Source organism: Diadema antillarum, unplaced genomic scaffold (assembly GCF_040938485.1).
Source record: "Diadema antillarum isolate AM-2024a unplaced genomic scaffold, OU_Dant_1.0 seq00000847_RagTag, whole genome shotgun sequence".
Lineage (NCBI taxonomy): Eukaryota > Metazoa > Echinodermata > Echinoidea > Diadematoida > Diadematidae > Diadema > Diadema antillarum.
In genome coordinates this window covers 1,627,941-1,651,876 of record NW_027271721.1, presented here as the reverse complement: position 1 = coordinate 1,651,876, position 23,936 = coordinate 1,627,941, and the positions used below count along the sequence as shown (strand labels likewise).

At 35.0% G+C, this 23,936-nt stretch overlaps 1 protein-coding gene across 9 annotated transcripts in view; it reads right to left on the bottom strand.

The window, feature by feature from the left end:
• Nucleotides 1–474: 474 nt before the first annotated feature.
• Nucleotides 475–23,936, bottom strand: part of LOC139740309 (uncharacterized) — a 100,480-nt gene continuing 77,018 nt past the window's right edge. For 2 of the 9 annotated variants that reach the window (XM_071650895.1, XM_071650901.1), the window contains 12 exons: nt 23,263–23,368; nt 22,503–22,609; nt 21,751–21,849; nt 17,356–17,451; nt 14,211–14,306; nt 12,850–12,945; nt 10,024–10,119; nt 9,324–9,419; nt 8,188–8,475; nt 7,616–7,711; nt 5,220–5,309; nt 475–3,772 (listed from right to left, as the gene is read on the bottom strand). In XM_071650895.1, the coding sequence (XP_071506996.1) occupies nt 3,707–3,772; nt 5,220–5,309; nt 7,616–7,711; nt 8,188–8,475; nt 9,324–9,419; nt 10,024–10,119; nt 12,850–12,945; nt 14,211–14,306; nt 17,356–17,451; nt 21,751–21,849; nt 22,503–22,609; nt 23,263–23,368 (1,332 nt within the window). In that variant the 3' untranslated portion in view covers nt 475–3,706. The remainder of the gene's footprint in view (nt 3,773–5,219; nt 5,310–7,615; nt 7,712–8,187; nt 8,476–9,323; nt 9,420–10,023; nt 10,120–12,849; nt 12,946–14,210; nt 14,307–17,355; nt 17,452–21,750; nt 21,850–22,502; nt 22,610–23,262; nt 23,369–23,936) is intronic. The other 7 variants (XM_071650896.1, XM_071650897.1, XM_071650899.1 and 4 more) reach the window with 7 other exon arrangements.

The window sequence follows — 23,936 nt, the reverse complement described above, 5'->3', positions numbered from 1 at the left end:
CCTTAGATACAGGTCAAAGTTGGTAGTATTAGATGGAGCTATTCATTAGACTGAAAACAAAGAGGAAACTGCATTTCATTTGTAAGACAGATACTTGCACATGCTCCAACAGTCACACATACTTTTTTTTTTTTGCAAACTTAAATGATGACTATTAGTCTTTCTAAACTACGCTATGTAATATTTGAAAATGCTCCAAGATTTTGTTATTTCTTTTCAGCACATGATTTCCAATATTTGCATCTTTCAAGTGATCTACACATCTGCAATCAGTACTTGGGCAGTGCTACGGCTTTTAAAGAACATGAACAGAAATGAATGCATTTTTCATAGGTACGGAACATTTCATTTCAGAGAATGAACAGTGATAGCTGAGAAGACCAATGACCATTGTGTATGGCAATACACATGGTTTATTACATACTTTCCTCACATGTAACTGCCTCATCACACATTTTCTTTTTTCTTTTTTCTTTTTTGTGTACCTGATTCAGCATCAGCCCTAACAAGAATGGCTATTTTACAAGCAACTTTATTCGAAAGATGTCCCAGACATCTCATATCATGAACGATTTTTAGAGAACAAGAAGAAATCCACTTAGAAAGCTAAAACATTTTGCATGTTATCACTTATGCTCTTCACTTTTTTTTTGTCCTTAATCTTAAAAAAATTATGCATATCCTGGTATGTTATATGTTGCTAATTTGCTACTTTGAATATGAAAAGTCGCTTAATATGCTTGACTGAGCCTTACTTGTATACAGATTGGCAATACTGACAATGTCTACAAAAGGATATTCACTGAGAGTTTACAGAGTTTGAAGTACCCATGCATTGAGTTTCAAGATAACACAGCAACCATCCAAGCAGGAACAAACCCCAACATTGTTGGAGCTTCCACAAATGTAGTATTTACATTAATTAATTAACAGATATTCTGACATCTTAATCATATTCTGTTGTAGACCATGGCAAACCAGCTGATATCTGTGTGTCATATTATAATTTGATTGCCAATCTACGAGCAAACCGGTCAAATATCAGAATATCGTGATGTATGTTTGAGACCAACTTACTTTTGGTTATGAAATTGTGTCTCCAATATACACGTATGTGTAAACTGGTCGGCAATATAATCTGAGAAAATGATATGTAAGGATGTCCTATTTGTTTTGTTCACAAAGGAAACTGCCACTACACCTGTAAAGAGAATTTTAGACAAATATCAATACTGCTCTAAAATGACCGTATTTGTTAAGTGTGATTCACAATTCATATATAAAATGGGCAATAAAGTAATGACTTCCAATATGATGTTTTGCACTGTAAAAATAAACATGGTAGTTATGTTGACATGCATACAGATCATGCAAGATGTTGAGTCATTGGTATTCAAAATGATAAATACATACAGGCAAAGCACTATAGGAATATATGGCATTCTGCATTATGTTTGACAGATATCATTGCATACAAGAAATCTATGAAAATGTTTTTGTATGTATCATTGCATGAGATGCAATGACAGCCAAGACAGCACAACATTGCATCGTTCACATTTATGTCATAAAGCACAAGATATCTGATTCGATCTTTCTCCCTCATCTCAAGAGGAATGAACATGTTAACTCAACACGTTAACTACTTCACCAAAGGTTCAGCAAAGTAGATATATATGTTAAGTGAAAACTACTAAAATCACTTGTTAGGTACCGGTATTTGACATAAAATGCTCATCTTATGCAAGGAAAATGCCAACCTGTGCTTGCATATACATCATAAACAGTATAAGGATAGATCAAATATGCTACTAATTGTGAATTTCTCACAAAATGTGACTATCATTTATGCTAAAAAAGCTGCAAATGTCTTATGCTATATCTTGATTCTATCGATATCAAATAAGAGAAAGGTATTTCAACCCTCAAATACTACAATATACTTGCACTCTAATTATCCCTTAGATTCTTCAGTATGGAAATGCCAAGTTCTGAAATCAATTGATCGGTCTTATTTTTTTCCCTACATTTTCCGTACACAATAGTGCAGAATGTACTGATGCACTGAACTGGGGTTCCTTGGTAAATGTCAGTGATATTCAGCGTAATTTCACAGTCATCTTGCTTTATGACTTCTCTTTTTGAAACTTTTCTCCTTATTATGTACACCAGTTTTTTTTTAATGACATCTTGCAGTGTATAGAAACTTCTAACACTTTCACATTGCTATGGTTATAAGTGCAGGTGGCAGAATATTTTTCCCACCGGTCAGCTATTTTCTGCCTGTTTACCATTGAAATGCCAATATGTGATTCTTACTTGCTATTTGATGTATTCATTACAAATCATATGATACAGCCCACTGGTAGCTATGTACGCTGCTGCAAACATAAATACCAACATATTTCTTGCTTTTTCCTAATAATGACAGACCATCATATCTATTTGTTCCTAATAAAGCCTTCCGACACAGTCAAAAACATACGGGTCAATTACATTGAAATGAGAGCTGCTTTTTGTTTGACATGGGTATGTGGTATATTTTTCTTTCTTTTTTTTTCAAAGTATGTGCACAATCTGCATTTTGTTGCCACTATGTTATAAACCAGCGATTAGTTGTGCATGCTAGCTTGGTAGAAAATCCCTCGGTAGACCAGGCCAATCTCATATACAGTATCTCTCCTTGGATACTAATCGGAGGGGTACTCAGCTGATATTAATGCCAAGCATTATTTCTTAAGAAATACAACATCTAGACATGCCATACATCACAAGCTGTCACAGAAGTACTCAAGCAATGTGTCAGCCATTACACCAGACGCGGCAGAGTGTGTAGTCACGATTTCATTCATCATGTCACTTGCATTCAAGTGACAACTGCATTAACATTCACATGAGAAGTCAGCAGGCTGATAAATAACACATACATTTTTTACATCCTTAAGAGAAACAAATTGACACCCACTGACATAGTATGCACAAACAGATGCACTTAACCCATAGAATGTTCAAATTTTGACGGCAAAGTGAAACTTGGTTTAATAGATATGATTCACTTCCTTGCATATGATTTCTACAATTATCTTCTTTTTCTTTTTTTGCACATCTTCGCTGATAATAATGCTTCACATATTTAGATACTGATGTAAGACTAGGCATGTAGTACTACAAATGTGTTTTGAATGCCCGTAATACAATAACCATAGGGAGTAACATGCTCCTTGAAGGGATACAGATGATTATAAGGCTTTATGAAACACCATCCAATACCTTGGATATAATTCTGACTTACAATTTATCCAGGACCCCAGTTCAGTTGCAGACCACTAACTTATCCTATGCAATCTCTTTGTAAATACTGTATACGCAGAGGTCAATAACATAATACCATTTTATTTTATTGCAATAATCCCAGGTTTTCAGTGACTTTGCGTGAATAAGTTTTCCTCTCGCTGAACACAGAGAGGCCTCAATATATATATTTTGCTTGCATTTTGAAACAGGAACATTGACAGGCAGTTTTTCTTTTGTATACTTATTTACACCAGAAATACACTAACGATTACATACAGACCCTACAAAATACATATGTACACACTTATGGACAATGGGGGTGAGAAATTTGATGAACGCAATTTCTCTGAAAGCTGTCGGTACTTGTTGTGGAGATGGCGTTTGGGTTGAAGTATTGATGACGGGATTTTTTTCAATGAATGTCCTCTTCGTTTGGAGGTGGCAAGCTCTCTTGTGGTGGATCGGCTTCGTCAGATTCCTGAAGACATTAAAATGATTGTAAAGTCACCAAGATAGATAAAGACGAGTTTTGTTTAAATTAATAACATGCGATCCACTATGCTCTGATTGCAATCTGGGTGGTGTGGTTTATGTGTCTGAAATCTGTGACTATATTGATATTAGATAATCAAGCTGGCCTTTTCAAAGGCCCTTATGTATTGACATTCATAAGTGAAGAGATCTATGGGATATGTGTCAATGTAAAATGGAGCTTACATGAGCTTTTTGGAATGCTTTTGAATCAGTTGATTTTGTTATCTTTTTGTTTTTGTTTTTGTTTTGTTTTGTTTTGTTTTTTTATTTGTTAGCAGCATTCATGGAAAAGCATTGAAACTCTTTCAATGTTATACCTAAGTTTCCCATGTAAGCATTTTACTTCATCTCTAAAGTGAAGCTAAGGCATTAAATACATGTACCTCTATAGCCAAAAGTCAGCCATTTTTGTGAATTGGAAGTTCTGCAATATTCAGCCATTTTTTTTTTCCTTTCGTTGCACTTTTCAACTCACCATCAATATGTTTTCCACCTGTGCTATATCTTGTGAACATTTTATCTATAACATGGAATGTCAATTGTGTAAACAATGTCATGAATACACATTTGTGTAAATATATGTGACCTGCCACAACAAAAGGATCCTAAAGTCGCTGACGGCTGAGCCGAGAAAATCGAGTTTGAAGTCAGATCATCAAAATCGGTCAAAATGGTAGGATTTCTGTTTTAGTCATAATTTTGTAGTCTAATGGATCGTCTATCATCTGCTGAAATTTCTATAAGCTAAATGATCAAAGGAAAGGCAAGAAATTAACATTTTTCTGGGCCATGATTTTCCAACTTTCAGCAGAACATAATTGTGTCCGAAGATTTGGATTTAGTGCCACAGATAGACTCTGCCCCTAGCAACGAGGGAGTGATCTTTTGGTCAGTGCATGGCATCCTGGTTACTGATTGGTCGTGCGTAGATTGCTGGCGCTAAGCTTGAATGAACATTGCGGAAGTTGCTAGGAGCATACCTTCTATTGTCACAAGGTGAAAGCTGTCTTGCCTCCCCTTGATCATAGAGCATTGGAAGGAAAACTTTGAAGGCGGTTTTCTCGAAACACTGACTTCCTAAATCACGTGACATGTGCTAATAAAATTATCTATATTTCTGCAACCGAGTACTATTATGAGTCGTCTTAAATATGAAATTAAAGAAGAAGAGCAAGGGAATAATCTCATGTCATTTTCAGAAAATCGTCCTCCCCATACTTTCAGATCCTTTTGTTGTAGTGGGTCACATATATATATATATATATATATATATATATATATATATATATATATATATATATACATATTCATAATATGTTTGCGTTTGTTGTGTATTTACGTGTATCATAATTATATACATATGCACCTGCATACATAAACTTATGATATACCTTTATGCCAGGGTCCTGAGGTCCAAAGTTGTCAAGTGAGCCCACTTTACTCTGCGCATTTGTCTTAAATTCCAGTTTTTCATCTTGAATCTGATGATGGAGATGGTTTGACATGCATTAAAATTCTTGTAAAATTGCTGGTCACACAAGACAAAATATGTGTTGAAAATGTCTGCTATGACTTTGAAGTGCAAGGTTGAAGTATGCAAATAAATGCACAATACAGACGGTGTTAGTAAGAATCATCCACCCTATAGCAACTTTGGACTGTTCCAAAGTTACAGAGGGTGGATAATTCTCACAAAGGCCCGACTAAGCAGTGTGCATTATTTGTTTTTATAAAATGGCGACATGGATCCTTGTCATTCAATAATGCAACTTAATTGTAGCCACACCCACAGCATCAGTTCCAGGCTAAGTAGGCCTAATGTTTAACTGCGAAACTGCACACCGGACATTACATTATGAAAAATAGGCAATGCAGCAGAGCGCAGACGATCGTTATCTTGGAAATCAACAGGTAATGAGACAACTCAACCAAAAATTTAATTTCTGCTCATATATCATCCATATTCAACATTTCATGGCCAAATCATCTACAGTGGACCTGTCAAGGCTTTTCTAGATTACAGCCAGCCAACTGCATGAACGAAGTCATGTACAGTGGACTCCCGTTATAACGAAGTCCTCGGGACCGGCGGTTTGCTTTTGTTATATCGAAATTTCGTTATAACCACACAAATAAACAATAAAAATGCATAGAGAGGATAATGTTGTGGCCTGAATTTTTACTTTGTTGTAACGGGAATTTTGTTATAACTGTGTTCGTTATAATGGGAGTGCACTGTATTTAAGCAATGGTATCTCTGAGTGATCGTTAGTACCAGTCATTAGTACCAGTCACTAGTGGGCATGTTAGGCAGAATGAGATACTGGTCATGTGATTGCTCTCAGCCAATCATTTGATTAGGATCCATATCACCATTATATTATACTTTTCTTGCATATACTGGCAGAACAATTTACTGACCGACTATGTTGGTGTGTTACTGGTCACTTAGAAAGATTTCCTTTAAGAGGAAAATATTTACATAAGAATTGAACCAACCAGAACTTTCCATTTTTGTATGATAATGCATCATTCAGCGCTGCAGCCCCTGTTCATGATATAAACATTATGCCATGATTAGGATGATTTGGTGTTGTTCCATATCTCTAGGCAAGACACTTTAACCTTAAATGAATTTTAGGGCTGAAGTGTTATTTCTGGTTTGAGCTACAACATCACCCAAGTTTAATTTGTAAATGTGAAAGAGGCAAGTCTTTTTTTAATGAATGAGTTTGCTTAAGTAAGAATGAGAGTCACTCTCACCTTCAACTTGAATACATAATGTTGAAGTCTAATCAAAGTGGTAGAAGAAATTTCATACTTGTAAAATTCAGTGTGAAGATTTTTAGTTGAAAGTGATTTAGATAGTTACAATATGTGCAGTGATGATGACAGTGAATGTCATGATTGACAAAATCTTATAAGTCATAAGTTTTGGTTTGTTGATGCAAAAAATTTAAAAAGGGATTGTCTTTGTCACCTTTCAAGCACTGTCATCGTTTAGTCACTGCAAGTGATTTAAAGTTTCATACAGAGGATTTAATTTCCTTCTCTTCATAATGCAATACCACACCATGTTCCAGTTTACTTTGATAACAAAAGTAAAATCAAAACAAAGAGAATCAACCTGGAAATGAGAAATATATGAAATCGTAAAGGTTCACTTGTTTGCATGAAACAGTTATATTACCATAGCAACCACAAAGTAGATGTGATGATGATGGCATAGTCTCAAAAATCTCCCATTTACCTGTACACAGATTTTCACTAAATTTTCCCCTTTTTCCATATGCAATAAAAAAAAAGGAATGGTTAAATTTGATCGATTATCTATCGTTCATGACATTCATAAAACAAACTACTGAAGAAATTGTGAGTTGATAGCAATTATTACCTTGTGTTATGGGATTGTAATCAAAAACACATTTTTATTTTTTAATTGTAAGTACTCTTTAGATGAAACTCATACAATTCGGTTTTATAGCCTGATTTTATTCCGTGTATCAAAGTTTGATTCTTTGAACACAAACAGAGTGGATCTGTATTGCAGATTTATTTCTTTTGGAAATAAAACTTGTAAAACTTTGTGCACACACCAGTAGTTGATACATTGTCACCAAGTTTGTTTTAGAGTACTACTGATTGTACTGTCTCATGAAATCAATTGAACTTACAGATTTCATTACTTTAAGGCTGCTTCAAATGGAATTATTGCTGTCTTGTTTGTTTGAGTTTTATCTATATATCGAGGTCAATTTGAACAGGGATGAGCATTTCTCTTCAATACCTTTACGTCTCCCCCACCAGGCTTGTGGCTTGCATTGTCCAGTGAGCCAACTTTGCTTTGGGCCTTGGTCTTGAACTCTAGTTTCTCATCCTGAATCTGAAAAAAAAAGACATAACGTGGTGTCAGACAAGTGACTGGTTCTAGTTGATGTCATGCAACAGGATTATTCAAATTAATTTACTGAGAAAAATCAAGTTGAGACAGTTCTCAGCTTAAGTAATTATCAAGATTCCAAAGAAAAACTAGGCCTACTTGTGTTTTTTGGAAGGTAACAAACACTATTGAAATACCATAGACGCATTTCATTTCATTTATGATGATCCTGCTTTACATCAAAATTGTGACATCAAGGTAAATTGATAGTATATTATGACTAATTGTGAATGATTGGTCTGAATTGATTTGAGTTATTGATGTGATTTCTAATGTCTTTAGCTTTAAGCCAGTGTCTGAGTGGTGCCCCGCCATGTCCTACCTAGACAGAAAAGTAAAGAGGAAAAAATGAATGTTTTAAGATCGCTAAAAAGACATCAAACTTGTGCTTGTTGTTTTTGCAGTTGGCAGGAACTGACCTTTACTTGACCTCCACCAGGCTTATGTTCGATATTGTCCTTGGATCCAATCTTGGAAGTGGCCTTTTCCTTGAAGTCCAGCTTTTTGTTCTCAATCCTGACCTGTCCACCGCCAGCCTTATGCTTGATGTTGTCCTTGGATCCGATCTTGGAGGCAGCCTTGTCCTTGAATTCCAGTTTTTCTGAAGTGATCTTCACTTTCCCGCCACCGGCCTTGTGCGAGGCGTTGTCCAGGGAACCAATCTTGGAGGTCACTTTCTTGCTAAAGTCTACCTTTTTGGATTCAATCTTCACAGCAATGAAAAGAATAAAACACAATCTAGATATATCCACATTTTTATCAACTACATGGTTCATGGAAAAGTCTCTATTTTTTTTTCTTTCATTGATGCTTATGTCTTTGGAAGAGATGTGTGGGATGCATGCATGTGGGAATTTTTCAAAGTAATTTTGGCAATCATTAAATGGATCAATCATCTCTTTGAATCAATAATTTAATCCTTCTCACTTAAGTGATGAGCTTGTTTCTGAGGACAGACATCATTAGGGCAGAAACACATGATGCAAAGTGGAATCGACACTCGCAAACACAAATGGAAGTATTTTCACGCACAAACGTGTCAGGAAGTTCACTGGTATGTGAGCATACATTTTGTCCTAAACACAAATGAACACCTGAGAAAAGCATTCGTCAGATGAAGTTGTAATCCACTTCAAGAAACATAAAACCAAAATCAAAATCAAAATCAAATTCAAGATGCATACATGTAGAATTCATGCATCTGTCCAAGATATTTATTGAACACACAGATGCTTTGAGGCCAAAGATATATTGCCTGCTTTTTTTTAATCATAAAAATTCTGGCACCTCCGCAACTGAAAGAAACATAGAATATAATTTCTGGCATTTCTTTTGATATAGAGGAGTATCCGTTGCTCCCATGAAGAAAAGAATGGAGATGCTCAGGGAAATGGAACATAATATGAATATCTCTTCCAAAAGGATAGAGAACAAAAGAACAAAAACAAGTACAGTATATTTGTCATATACTGCCAACACTGCGTGTGGCATTTCAGCAGAATATGTTCTTGTGGAGAAAAGTCAAGGATTTGGTCGCGGTTGAACAAGGTACTACCTTGACATTTCCTCCTCCTGGTGAATGTTTGGCGTTGTCCATGGATCCTATTTTGCTCTTTGCTGTCTTTGAAAAGTCTGCTGACTGACTGACGATCTAGAAGAAATTTGTGTAGATAAAACATGAGGGTAAAACAAGCGTACAGTATTGGGCAGAGTATACACCACCACGAAAGACGCAGTACAGTTAGAGTGCTACAAGGCAGGTATACTTAATCAATGACATTTTCATGATTTTTTTTTCTCTCTCTTTGCAGCTCTTCTTTTGTGCAAGAATAATATACATATCAGCATGGCATGCATTTGCAGGATTTTTCCTCTTTTTTTTTTTGGAAGGAAATCTCTTGGCAAGCAGTGATCATTTTTGCATATTTCTTAATACTGTCTTGCAGTCAAACATGATATTTATACTTCAGACTTTGTTGTTTCTTCCATAGAAGGTCATTGGCAAAATTTTATGAACTGGGAAATGAGTTTCACCCAAAGTCTGTCATTGTTGAAGGAAACCTGATTTGAGTTAGTAGGTACAGGACACAGACATAACAAGTACTAAAGCTCATGTCCTTGCTTGTACCTGCAAACAAAAAACATGTTGACTTGTTTCTCCCATCATTCTTTCAAACATGAGGAAATTGCCGTCTCATTTCAAAATGCCACTAATGGTTACACTGAAGACGTTGCACAGGAACAGTGCGGACTACCTTTACATTCCCACCTCGTGGGGTATGCTGTGCGTTGTCCAGGGATCCTATCTTACTTTTCGCCGTTTTGGAGAAATCGGTTGATTGAGAAACAATCTATAAATATTGTGGAGAATAGAATAGAAAACAAAATAGAAGAAAAAAAATACATGAGGTGCAAAGTCACCAGAGACGGCAGATGAATAATCCTACTCAGCAATCCGGAGTTTTCTGACAGCAGAGGAAACAGCTTAAAGATGCACAAAGCAGAGAGTCAGCATAATTGAAACTGGTTCAAGGATTCTTTGCCATTCCGTAGTATCATTCCTTTCTTTTGGTTTTTGGTTATTTTTTAAAGTCACATGATGCAAATCAATCATGTAACTCTTTCAATCAATCTTCAACTTTTTTTCTCTCTCTCCCCCCCCCCCCCCCCCCCCTTGATTATAAAATTTCCAGGAATGGAAAGGAAGAGTATTTGCAGATGCCAAAAACATAAGTTACCTGATTGTAAGCTAAGAATGACTGGTTTGTCAAAGTAAACATTGAATCAATTTTAATTGCAGCATATGTTTGACATGTAATAGAACATCACAGCCAGTTTCAGGAGGAAAAGAAACATAGGTGGATATATTGCAGACAAATGCAAAGCTTTTAACTGCGATCCACCGCCCTGAAATGCAAAGAAAGAGTGGAGAAAATAAATCATTAAATACACATCAACAGAGCTAAAAGATCCTGAGCTCAAGATTTAATGCAACAGAAGCAACTGATAACTAGAATCTGCCTAAATACTCTCAAAAATCAGAAAGGAATTGCAAATTCTAAAGCTGGAAAATGAAGAGAGCTTCTGACAAATCATCAGCAAGAGCCATATCTTTGTTATCTGTATTTTGAACCCTGATCTTCAAAGCTCTTTGAAACATAACCATGAACTCATGTCTCTCATGACATATAAGAAACACATGTTTCCCTGTCTTAATTTCTGGCACTCTGTGAAAATGTCTTGTATACTGTCTTGATTCAGGCATAGCACCTGTACTGATTCACTATCACTCTGGGAAGGATCAATGGGTTAATAAAATTCATTGCACCTAATTTATACTGCCACCACACAAGGAGGTTCCTGCACTTTATCACCTCTGGTTACATGGTTAGCCTTATCTAGCAATCCTTCTTTTACTCTATTTCACTCTATTGCTGAACATCAAGTGGGTTACACTCTGAAATAAGTTATAACCAGCTCAACAAAAGAGAATGTACAGAAATATCTGTACCTTTCAAGACAGTTTTTTTATTTAAAAAAAAAAAACATCCAAATGATGAGCATATCCCAGAGCACTACATGATTACGGCCTTCCCCCCTCATAAAATATAACAAGAATTATTGGTGATTCACTGCAACCATTACTTTCAGGTTATCTGTAAAAACTGAGTATGGTTGAACATCCTTCTGTTGCAAAGAATTGTGGGTGTTTTTAATAAATATTGACTAAGAGTATAGTGAGTACGTGACTTAAAAGTTAAACATGCTACAATACAGCCACAATGTCTTGAAATAACATTAAATATTTCATTTGATCAAAGAGTCTGAGAACTTCCAAGAATCCAAATTTCATTGCCAAAAAATGTGAAAAATTAAATCTTATATAATGCTTATGTAATGTAATGTCATCTGATGTCATATGCCATTTGTATAAATTCATTAGGAATCTTGATACCAAGCAATTGAGGACAAATACCAATGGTATGATAATAATTGATGTCAAATTGAACAACCTGATATGGGTCATTAGATAATGGAACATAGATTACCTTGTGTGAAAATCATGTTATGACCAATACTCTGTCACGAAACCATATCTGGGTGGATTTTACAGATCTGACTACAAAGTAGATTTGAGTATCTATACACCAGCCATTATGATACTGCAACATTTACTGCTACTGATGCTACTGTATTCTGTACTACAGAACAATAATACTAGTTCAACACCACACCACCACTACTACTACTACTACTACTACTACTACTACTACTACTACTACTACTACTACTACTACTACTATTACTACTACTACTACTATTACTACTACTACTACGACTACTACTACTACTGTAAGAACTATATTGCTAATTACTTCCTTTTGTACCATTATAGGCCTACTCATTCTACATCATTTATCACAGACTACTCTAGCTACCATAACAAGCACCATTATTACCAGTGAAACTGTTAATGTCACTTACATGTAATAGAATGGTTTTTATTTTATAATTTACAAAAATATTAATGTAGAAGAATGTACAAATCTATAACCATTTTTTCTTCTTTTAATTTGAAAAACACTCAATTCATGACCGATTTAGTGACAAATCTCAACACGAACATGGGATTTCAGTTCAGTAATCCATATGGGGTTACACATGTCAGTCAATATAGCATACTGGTCATATAAACCATGAGTTGGTTAAAGAAACAGTGGTAATTACATTGAACCACAATTTCAAATTGCTGAGAAGATTACTGGCCAATACCTAGTGGAGTGACAAGTATATTGAGTGTATACTTTGAAAATCAAACATTTTTTTTTCATCTCTACCATTTCCTTTCTTATTTCAACCAGTTTATATATTGTTTTCTGTGCATTCATCTGCTTGCGATGTCAATCTTTGATGTTGTTTCATATGACGTAGACAAGTACTACTAAAATCTATGATGTGTGCCAAGGTGGTTACTTTCTAGTTCTACAAGAGATAAACGCCATGCTTCATTATTTTTGAGCCTAACAAAGTTTCTACAAAAACTAATGGCAGTCACTCTAGCTACAGTTGATACATCATACCTTGATGTTTCCCCCTCTTGGCGAGTGGCGAGCATTCTCCAGTGAGCCTACTTTACTTTTTGCACTTTTGCCGAAATCCACGGGGGAGTTTGTGATCTTTTTTTTTAATGATGGAAGACGTTGAGATGGAGAGCAGATAATGTTTCAAGTTTTAAAGGGGGAAATAAGACAAAAAATAAAGAAAAATAACCATGAATAAAGACAGGGAAACACATATAAAATATGGTACATAATTACAGACACCCTAACTTCACATATTTTGAAGAGGAAAAGGAATAGTATTATATCAACCTATCATCTACTTTTATACCAATTTGATATGCCTGTAACTAAGATTCTGTTTACATTCAAGATTATGTTTTATTGCATGGATTAATACTTGTTACAGAAATTCATGTTTAACATGTATTTAAAAAGAGCTTACTGAAGTGGACTGTTATTCATGGCACAGTGGACCCTTACTGTGAAACTGTATGAACATGAGTTGATTTGTCCCTAGCTCTTAAAAGAAGCCTTGTTTCAGGAGACATTAGAATAATTAGATATCACATTCATTTTAAATCAGCATTGATCAAAGATCCAGTGTTTAGAGCAGATTTCCTCTTATAATCAACTTGTTTTCTGTTGCAGTTGGTGTAGTGATAATAGTAGGCCTAAGTAAATTTGACAGTAACAGTTTGTATCACCTTGCTAATAATGAAATAAAGATAAAATATGTAAATAGTATTAGAGCCTGCATCACAGCTGCTATGGCAACATGAACTCTTTCATTTTATCTAAAGAAAGGATGAGTATAACTTTGCTTTAAAGATCAAAGAAACAGTTGCATTCCAACTATCCACATAATAATTGTGCAATCTTGCTTTATAACAAAATCTACTTTCTGCTTATGATAACAAGCAACGCTTCAGAGTCATTTTTTTTTCATTTGATGTAATTTAAGTAGTCATGAAGGTTATTATAAATCATTTGTGAACAGTTTGGTAATCATGACTGTGTTGAATTTTGATGATTTCTTTCAAGTCTCTCTCAATCATGCTCTCATTTTTTCACTCATATTTAATCAAATCACTTAAATTTGAGCCACTGTTTTTATTAGTCAGCAGTGGAGTGCTGTGATTACATATACATTACCAAAAATTGTAAATAAAACTTGTGAATGTCTTCTAAACATTTGAAGAGGAGAAAAAAAAATGTTTACAAAGAATTTTTAAGTGATTATACTGTGAGATTATTTTCAAAAAATACTTCAACTTCCCTTGAAGAAAAGTTGTGATATTGAGAAAATAATCAGCAAGCTATATTAACTTTAGTGCAGGCATTACTAATGATTTAAGTCACCCAAGGTCTAAAATAGTCACCTTAACTTGCCCACCGCCTGGCGAATGGCGGGCATTATCCATGGAGCCCACTCTACTTGACACTGACTTTGAGAAATTCACAGGGTCGTGCAGGATCTACGCAGGGCAGCACGGAGCATTGGCACACAGATTGGCATTATGGAGGAAGAGTAATGCAAAACAAGAACAGCAGACAGAAAGAGACAACAAGAACAACAGATTAAAGGATCAAATCACAAAACCACATTTCATGCATGCAAACAAAGCATTGAGTAGATACATTCACAATTTAGGGGGTCACTTGTTTATGTACACATCTAACCTCAACTCAAGAGGGCATCTTTGAAGTCACATTTATTTCTGCATTTGGCTGAGGCACTGACAGTATGACTAGGCTCTAAATTTTCTTTTGCTGTGACATGTACTTCCACACCCCAATCAACTCTATTGATACTACTTATGATAAAAATGTAATCTATGGGTTTGTGTTGTTGTTTTTTTTTTTTTGTTTCACATAAATTTACTTTTTTTTTCTCTCTGTATTTTTGTTTAGTGGTTGTTTGACCAATGGTTTTCAAATTATGACTGTTTCACAATCATTTTCTCTTCTGTTTTAGTTTTAGTTTTGTTTTATCTTCAGAGAGAGACTTGTCCTCTTATGGGAGACTGTGAACTATACATTTCTGATACAGCAAAATCATTCTGCTGCCCCCAGTGGCATTATTCACCATTTGCAGATGGAAAAAAAACCAGCTTTAGTGCTACAAAATAGTTCTAAAATGTGAGTTAGGGGAATAGAAACAACCAATGTAAGAATGTTAATCAGTAGGGCCTATAAACAATGTTAAGTACTGTTGAATTTAATGTGAACAATAGTTATAATAGAATTGTTTCTAGAATAAACCATCAACAGTTATGGTTTAATTACTGAGGAAAAATAGTGATATCTCCTTATATTTTAGGCTTTATTGCAAATTTGTCTTTAACGGTAGGATGTTTTGTGATACTACTGACCTACACATATGCATCAAATGTGATAACTGGAATATTTTAAGTCACTGCTCCCAATGGTAAACATTATCTTTAAGATAAATAATTGTGATCCCAAACTGAAAATTAAATCTGTTAAAGCACACCCATCCACACATGATGCTGCAAAATTGTCTTTTAGATATCATTGGACTATTTTGTACTCTTGCCCATTGAAGTCTTGGCAGAAGCACATCCTAAGCTATTATGCAGGGGTTGAATACTTCTTTGACTTTATATTCTGCATTCTGAACTTACAAGTCAGTCCCATCTCCATCTTCGCTTTGCAATCTTACCCAAAAGTGCTCGTTTCGTAGAAAATTTGAAATAATATGAAATATGCATATGACGCATATCTCCTGTAGTTGGGATTTGAAATGTTGTGGTAGTGATTGCAATCTACCTCACAATTGTAGACTTTTGCTGCCAGTCGTGAACATGGTTAAAAACCTATGACAAATTTCTTCAGATCCCCTTCATTGTTGATGACATTGACAAACTATACTTCAAATCTTCAGTTCTGATGTATGAATGAACAAATTCATCAAGCCGCATGTGCATGCCTGCCATGAGTAGCAGTAAGTACTCTTTCATTTTCATCTTTGCTTGATGGCCTAACTTTGTTCAATAAAATGCCATCTCACCATTGTTTTATATCAAACCATCCTCAAAATATTTCTTATTATGAACTTGTAAGGGAAATACACAATCTGAACCTGTCATTTGCATTTTGTACCCAGATTGCCCAATTTGAAAAATTTCATATAATTCATTTGTGATACCACTAGTAATGTGGATGCCTGACTCAGTTTTTCATTAAGTAACTTTTACTATGAATAAAAAATTGATTGTAAGATGTTGCACTCAATGAAAAGAGACTACCCAATTTTTCCATAATCTACCGTAAAAGTGGAAATTTTCGCGGTGTTGAAATTTTCGCGCATTTCGCGCATCCAGAAACTAGCGCAAAAATAAAAGCATGCGAATATTTTTACCTGCCATATGTTCCTGTGCGTAATGTCTTGATTCCGTGAAATTAAAAACATGCGAAACTCTTTTTACCCAGCCAAGTGCGAAAAATTGGTCGCGCGAAAATATCCACTTTTACAGTATTCGATATTGTGTCACCATGATGTTCCTATTGGACGGAGTCACATTGCTACACCAGAGAGGGGCATTAGCTCAGACGCATTACTGAATGCTGATCAAAAAAACTTGACAAGTTAAGCTCAGTGCCTATGCACATTCAAAGGGCTAATAAGCAATTGTGATATGTGTGATATCCATAGCTGGTCTCTTGCTACAAAGCATGCCTTTTAACACTGACAAAAGCAGCATAAGCTAAATGTCTCACTGCATGGAAATCAGCACAAAAACATGCATTTATACCCATGCAAACATGAACAAGAGAATAAATGGTGAGCTTAGCTGAGTTATACATGATGAAATTCTTGGTTCTAATACCAACAACATAAACATTGACAATAAATTGAGTACTGGTAGGTTATACAATTTTTCTTTAACTCTTTGCTTGCATTACGTCTTTATTGGGAATGTATATTAAACTATAGCACCACACATGGAGGAAAAAAGAAATGAAGAGAATTGCTCAAAAACAAACTTAAAGGTGGTTGATATCTAGTAAAGATATAGATAAAGATAAAGATATAGTAAAGATAGATTTCATAATATTATCATTTTCTCCATCATGCCCACCATAGCACAGATCTATTCGATTTTTCAGTGCTTGATGAGCAAGTACTGTCCAAGGCAGTGCAGAAAATGTCAGAGGTGACCATAAATGAGATCTGATGTATTCGGGAAGAAGTCTTTTTGTTTTTGTTTGTCTGCATTGGTAACAAATATAATTGATGGAAAAAGATTCAAACTTATGTGAGAGCAGCTTCGAGCAACTGTGACTTTTGAGACATGGTGTGAATAAAAATCAAGCCAGTGTTAATATAGCTGCAGTAAATATCATAAACATGCAAAAAAAAAAAAAGGATTCACTGCAATTTGGATTATGCAATTTCAACTTTGTCATCACCAATCAAAGTACCATCATCACGGGTTACATTTATTGAACCCATGTACTGTTAAACTGGTATTTTGACAGGTTTAGTTTTACAAAAATCACCTTGACTTTCCCGCCTTGCGGGGAGTGATGGGCATTCTCCAAAGAGCAGACACGACTTGTTGCTGATTTGGAGATTGTGACAGGGTCGTGGACAATCTGAAAAGAGTAGGGTGAAGGTGTGTGGCACCGTGGACCCAAAATGATGGGATTGAGAGGGTACAATTGTCAGGTCAAATTATACAGATTTGTGCATAAAATAATCAATGACACAGATAATTTTTTTTAAAGTTTACTGTTTCTTTGGCAGGAATCATCAATCAAATGAGGTGTGCAAGCATCGCGAGCAGGTGAGAATCAATATCTACTTCTTTTTCTTATTACAACCAATCCATAATCATTACAAATATTACAAATCTTTATTGCGTGTGTGTGTGTATGTGTGGATGTATGTGTGTGTGTGTGTGGTTTTATGCCTGTTCATCTTTGACCTCCATAGAACAAACCATGCATAATACATACAAGCTTAAAAATGCTCATGCAGCACTTCTAGTAAAAATGGCTGAACTTTATGAAATCAATTGCATTGATGTTCAAAACTTTGGAGTATAAAAAATCTTGTCTTTAGAAAAAAAAAACTCTCTCAACAGATGTGATAAAATCATGTTCATGTCTTCACATGAATGAATACTTGTTTGTTACCTCAGCTACTAGCTTGCATCCTGTATTCTCACTTGTCATTACAGTTGGAAAATACTTGTGGTACCAGTGTACTTAATAAAGGAAAAACAAACCCTCTGGACCTTAGTTAGATGAGTATACACCTGTTCACAATGGGAGAAAAATGCACACAAAAAATATGCAACACTGTGGCACAAAATACATAGACATGTGCATGCACCATATCACAAAGTTTTCCATCATGACAACATATCATGTAACATTCAGGTGACATGGTAAACAAACTGTTACACGGTTTCAAACACAGCAAATCAGCTTGAACTACAGTTGGTTGAGAGCTCAATGAAGTGCACTTGATGTATCCCATGGCGCATTACATTCATGCGAGGGGGCAGCATGTTTTCATCTTTACGGCTTGTTCAGCTTTCCGCGGCCGGCAGTGAATGCTTTAGGCTACACTGCAGAATTTGAGACAAACTTGTGATATTTGGTGCACATTTGCAAATGAGACTTTGCGGAAAATACTTTAAAATAGTATGCGCACATTAGCCTTTTGGCTCCTATTTCATGTAAACTTAAATAATCACAGCCACAAGTTCAAAAATTACCCACAGACTTTGTTAGGGAAAAAAAATTATTGATTTCAGAATTCATTGACACAAAAAACATATTTTGATGCTATGCAATATCATACTCTGAATGGCTTGTTTCACAATATCATTTCTGGTAGTTTGAAGCATGCATAAGCTCTAGCCATATTATTTTTTTTAATTATTTACAACTATTTATAATCTTCTTTAATTGCATTTTTCTAGCTAGCATGATTGAGATTTACAGCAATTTACATCGAGGTGTACAGGAAATAACTCTAATCAAAACAAATTAAAACTTTCATGGCCTTGCACTGTAAAGATTACCTTTCCAAAAATGCCCAAATACCTGGTAATCTCACTACTTGTCAATGCATCTAAATGCATGTTGTGTCAGCATGAGATAAAACCGTTTTTCTATGTGGAAACGAGTAGGTGTCTCCTTTACATTTACCTAGAAATCTGTGCCTTCTATTATTCTTTCTTGCCAATAACTGATATAAATATAACAGATATAATAAGCAATTTAAAAAAAAGTGTTTACTCTAGTGTAATTCACCCATTTCTGCTGATACAGGGTATGACAATTTCGTACAAAGAAGATATTTTTTTTTTTCAAAACGACAAAGTTAGTTCATCCCTTTCAGCCCTTTCTGAAGTGCCTCACATTTTTATTTCCATTGAAAGATACTTATGACACTTTAACAAGCTAAATGAGTCACTTTTTTTTCAGACATATGTATTTAATACATATGTGGGATGTCTAAATATATGATTTGTTGGAATATGTTTATGTGAAACCACTATGATTGATTTAGGTTGATGATAACACGTTCAGTTTATAAAGGCACACTAAATGGTTAGTCATGAAGATCAAATCAAGTCAGTTTGTTAGAACTTCATTCACAGCATGCAGACTGGAGAAATCCATCTGATGTATACTGAAATAATTTGTATGTCAAATTCTGTTTATGATATTATGCTACTGATTATAATGCCTTGTCTCCAAATCATGGTTAAGAAATGAGTCTGTTTTTGTTTTAGTTTTTTTTTTTAATTTTTGCCATGAAGATCAGAAATGTGCTGCAGATCACTAAACTGTTAGTTAACTTCCTTTTCATTGCATATTTGAAACAGACATTTGTTTAACAGTGTGGAGGTCACCCAATGCCAGAGCAAGCAAAAAAAAACATGATTTGAATTATAAAACAAATCCAAACATTAAGAGTGAATGTATCAATGAAATCACATAACAAAGAAAAAAAAGAAGTTCATATCTGAAAATTAGCTGTCTACCCAGCATATCAATGATTTTTTTTTCTTTAATGCCCAGGGTTGCTCCTTGGCAGATGGATTTCTATTAGTGTGATGCAGACACAAGATCCTGGTGTAATCCTAGTGTTAAGGTTAGTTTACTCTGCCTCAGACCAATCCATTTAAACAGGATGTGAGTTGATGGCACACATGCAATACCTTAACATTACCACCCCCTGGGGAGTGGTGTGCATTCTCCAGGGACCCAACACGACTGTTGGCCCGCGATCTAAAGTCCACTTTCTCATCAAAGATCTAGATTTATCCAGGGTTGTAGAAATGGGAGGGTAAGCAAGTACGTGGTAAGTATGATCAGCTCACCAAAATTACATCCTTCTATCAGTAGTCATGCTCAACTCATGCTATGACAAAATGAATATTAATTGCTACTTTCCTTAGCACTTTTATATGTTCCTGTGCTGAGAAGATAACATATCAATCTATTGACTTATCATCAGCTTTAGATGGAAACCAGCAGATGGAAACCATGGGTAAATTTTACAGATTAATTACCACAATTTCAATTCATAGCTGTTGTCTTTCGTTATCTATCATCTGCATTTGTCTTTATTCATGTAAATGCAGATGAAACCATAATTCATCTGAATTAACTAGTATTACTCTAATTGCTGGCTGAAAGAAAACAACTTGAAACAAACTATACATGAAGGAATGATGAAATTAAACAATCTTTCCTTGAAACACATGGGTTTTTTTTTTTAGTAACTATCAGTTTGTAAAGGAAATACTTGTCTCGCTGTCATTGTGCAACACTCATTGATTTTACTTTAAAAGATCTCCCTGGTATTATGACTTATTCTATGACATCTGTGATTATTCTCCTTTTTAATCACCATTGATGAGGAGAAAAAAAAGTGGATAAAGCTTATTATAAAGACAGGTCATTGTGGTTAAATTAGCATGTAAATCAACCATTGCTGGTAACTCTAATATCTAAAATTTTTCATGCTCTGCACACAATTCAAACTTCACAACAGTTTCTAATGCCATGAAATAACAGATACAGACATGATGGCTGTGATCAGTGATCTGATGATGGTTACAAAGACTTGTGAGAGAATTCTGTCTTCACAGGTTAATGGATGGCATATCCAAGCACTTTTCTACATATTATGTGATGTAGTGGTAGTATGGAATTTCATACAAAACACCAATCACATTGTCAGCACATCATGATCTCATGAAATTCCTAAACTCTGAAAAAAGACACACATTGAAACACAAAAGTACTGCAATCCATTCAAGTCATTCAAAATGTGTAATTGTTGATGAAAATTGACATTTTAAATTCATTGGTAAAATGTCATAAACTAAGCATGCTATGTTTTGATGCTTGGATGGTATTGAGAAACGTTTAGAGGGAAATAGTGTCAGTCAACTCTTGGCAGTGTGATGGTGGATGTAAACAAGTGGACGTAAAGTACGCGAACAACATTTGTGACAAAAGAATGTGACACATCACATGCTTTTCAGGTCAGAATATCATAACTTCCTGGATCACACCGACCTGCATCAAAAACATTATCAACAGAAAATGTAAATGAAGCAGAAAACAAGAAAGCTATTAGGGAATAGATTTCAAACAGATCAATTCATCTGTCATTATTTGAATGAAATAGTAAGAGTGGTAAATGTCTTGAGACAAACAATGATATCATTTTGTGTCTTTTTGATAATGTGACACAGGTTATATACTAGAGGAAACATATTTATTATGGCATATGCATTCTGGGAGGACCACCAGGAAAAAGGAGTCATCCATTTTGCATCTCTTGCTATGAAGCCTTTACAAAGAAGCTAGCCTGCAAGGAAAACAAAGTTTCTGATTCTTTCTATACTCAGAAATAGTTACCTTGACGTTACCCCCTCCGGCTCTGTGTGTGGTATTACCCATTGACCCACATCTTGACTGGACTTTGCTGTAGTCAGTCTTCTCAGTATGAATCTTTACCTGTTGATTAGGACATATCATCTTTTCATCAGTTAATGAAATATGGAAATACTTTCTTGAAACATTAAGGTTGTACAATTTTTATGCAAACTTAATTTTTTTTTAAATGTACAACTTGTCTGATACTAAGAGCTGGCTGTGAAACAAAATAGGATACTGTCTATGTAGTAAATAATACATTTTAAGCAATTGACAGATGATATTATGAATTTGAATCAGTAACTGATCTCTGAATTAATTATAAGTTAGATATTATAGTCCATATAGAACAGACTGTCCTAGACAAATACTATCCTGGGGTCAGGAAATTAATTAAAAAGATCTGTGCATTAAAGAAAAATATGTTTTCAAATGACATATTTATAATTATACCAGTTTGCAAGAGAAACAGAAAAATGATCCTCTAAAATTTGTTGCCAATTAAGAAACAGTTATATATCTAGCAATGAAGAAGCTTTAGAAATATACAAGAAAACCAAAGGGCTTAAAGGACATAATATATCTACCCACAATACCTCATGAAACACTTGCAATAGTAAAAATCAAGATAGTAAGACACAGCATCACCCCAAGAAATGTGGTTTCTGCAACTTTATGGATTAATACAGATTTAGCTATTATCTAAAGAATGTCCAGAATGGCAGCAGCCTTACATTTCCTCCACCAGGTGTGTGTTTGCTGTTGTCAAGGGAACCAATCCTGGATGCTGCAGATCCACCCCTACTTGGAGATTGTCGTAGACGAGGTGAGTCCCCATCAGCTGAGTTGGGGGGGGGGGGGGGAGGGGGAGGAGAGGTTGAGTAGAGATGAAATGAAGCCAAAAATCTAATTGCACATGCTTTATTTTACCTGACATTAACATAGAAAAGATGGTGAGACAGTAAACAATTCATTTTGGAAGAGTTCATATCCATTTTGGTTCTGGTAGAATACTTTGGTTACTAGTGGCAGGTTTGAACATAAGTAGGACAGTAAGAGTTTCTGGCATGTCATAGCTAACACCAAAAGGTGACTGGCATTGGTGTGTTTCATTGAAATGTTCCCTATTCTATGTAATACACAGTTATTTGACACATACTGTATAAACAAAATCACAAACTAAGTGATAAAGAAATTACTGAATTGTTATCTTTTGTGAGGCAATATCTGGTTGTACAATCCTTCAATACCATTCAAAAAAAAAATTTGAGGTGAAGACAAACAAGCAAAACAGAACATATAAGCAGAACCAGAACACCTCTAAGCACATTATATTATCAAAGATTACCAACTATACATACCAAAGTCATTATTTGAGCTTTTACTGACACTATTTAATAAGAATTTTCAATTGCTGATATACATTAAAGGTATTACAAAAGAGATGATGCATCACCATTCATCTGCTATGGAGATATATTGCTCAAAAAATACCTGATTTTCTTGGTGAAGACTTCCCAGACCTCACTTCTGCACTTGATGTCCTTGCAACTGGTGAAACTGTTCCACCAACCTTTGGCTTGACTGCTGACATCTTGGCCTGCAAAATTGTTTAAAAACAATGTAATATATTTTGACATTTTGTCACAAGCTGTATTTTGTGGAGCTGATGTAACACAAACATACTCTTGGTGGTATCTAGATGTAGAAGAATACATCCAAGAGATTATGCTGACTGGTGTAGAGAAAGAACAAAAATAAACATCAAATTGTCTTCATGAAAAAGCATTAAGACACGATGAGGCTGTACAGGAGCAGAAAGATGACAAACAAATAATTGGCTTCAATAAAGTTGTCTGTCTCATCAAATGCTGACTGAAAGACCCATCTTTACCATCTGAACAATTATTATTTGATGCTGGGATCTAGCCTGAAGAGAGAAGGAATGTATGTGTTAACATGCAAGTGAAAATTAATTTTATTTTCCAATGTCGTTACAAATCACAATGTAACAGAAAATCACATTCACAGAGATCATACCATTTGTTTGAAGAGAAATATATAGCTATGCTTCATGCATGGCTCTAGTCACTGCATTTAATAAAGTTTTCCCTCTGTGTTGGCACAATCTAAGAGAGCTAATGATGACATTAGAAATACTATATAGG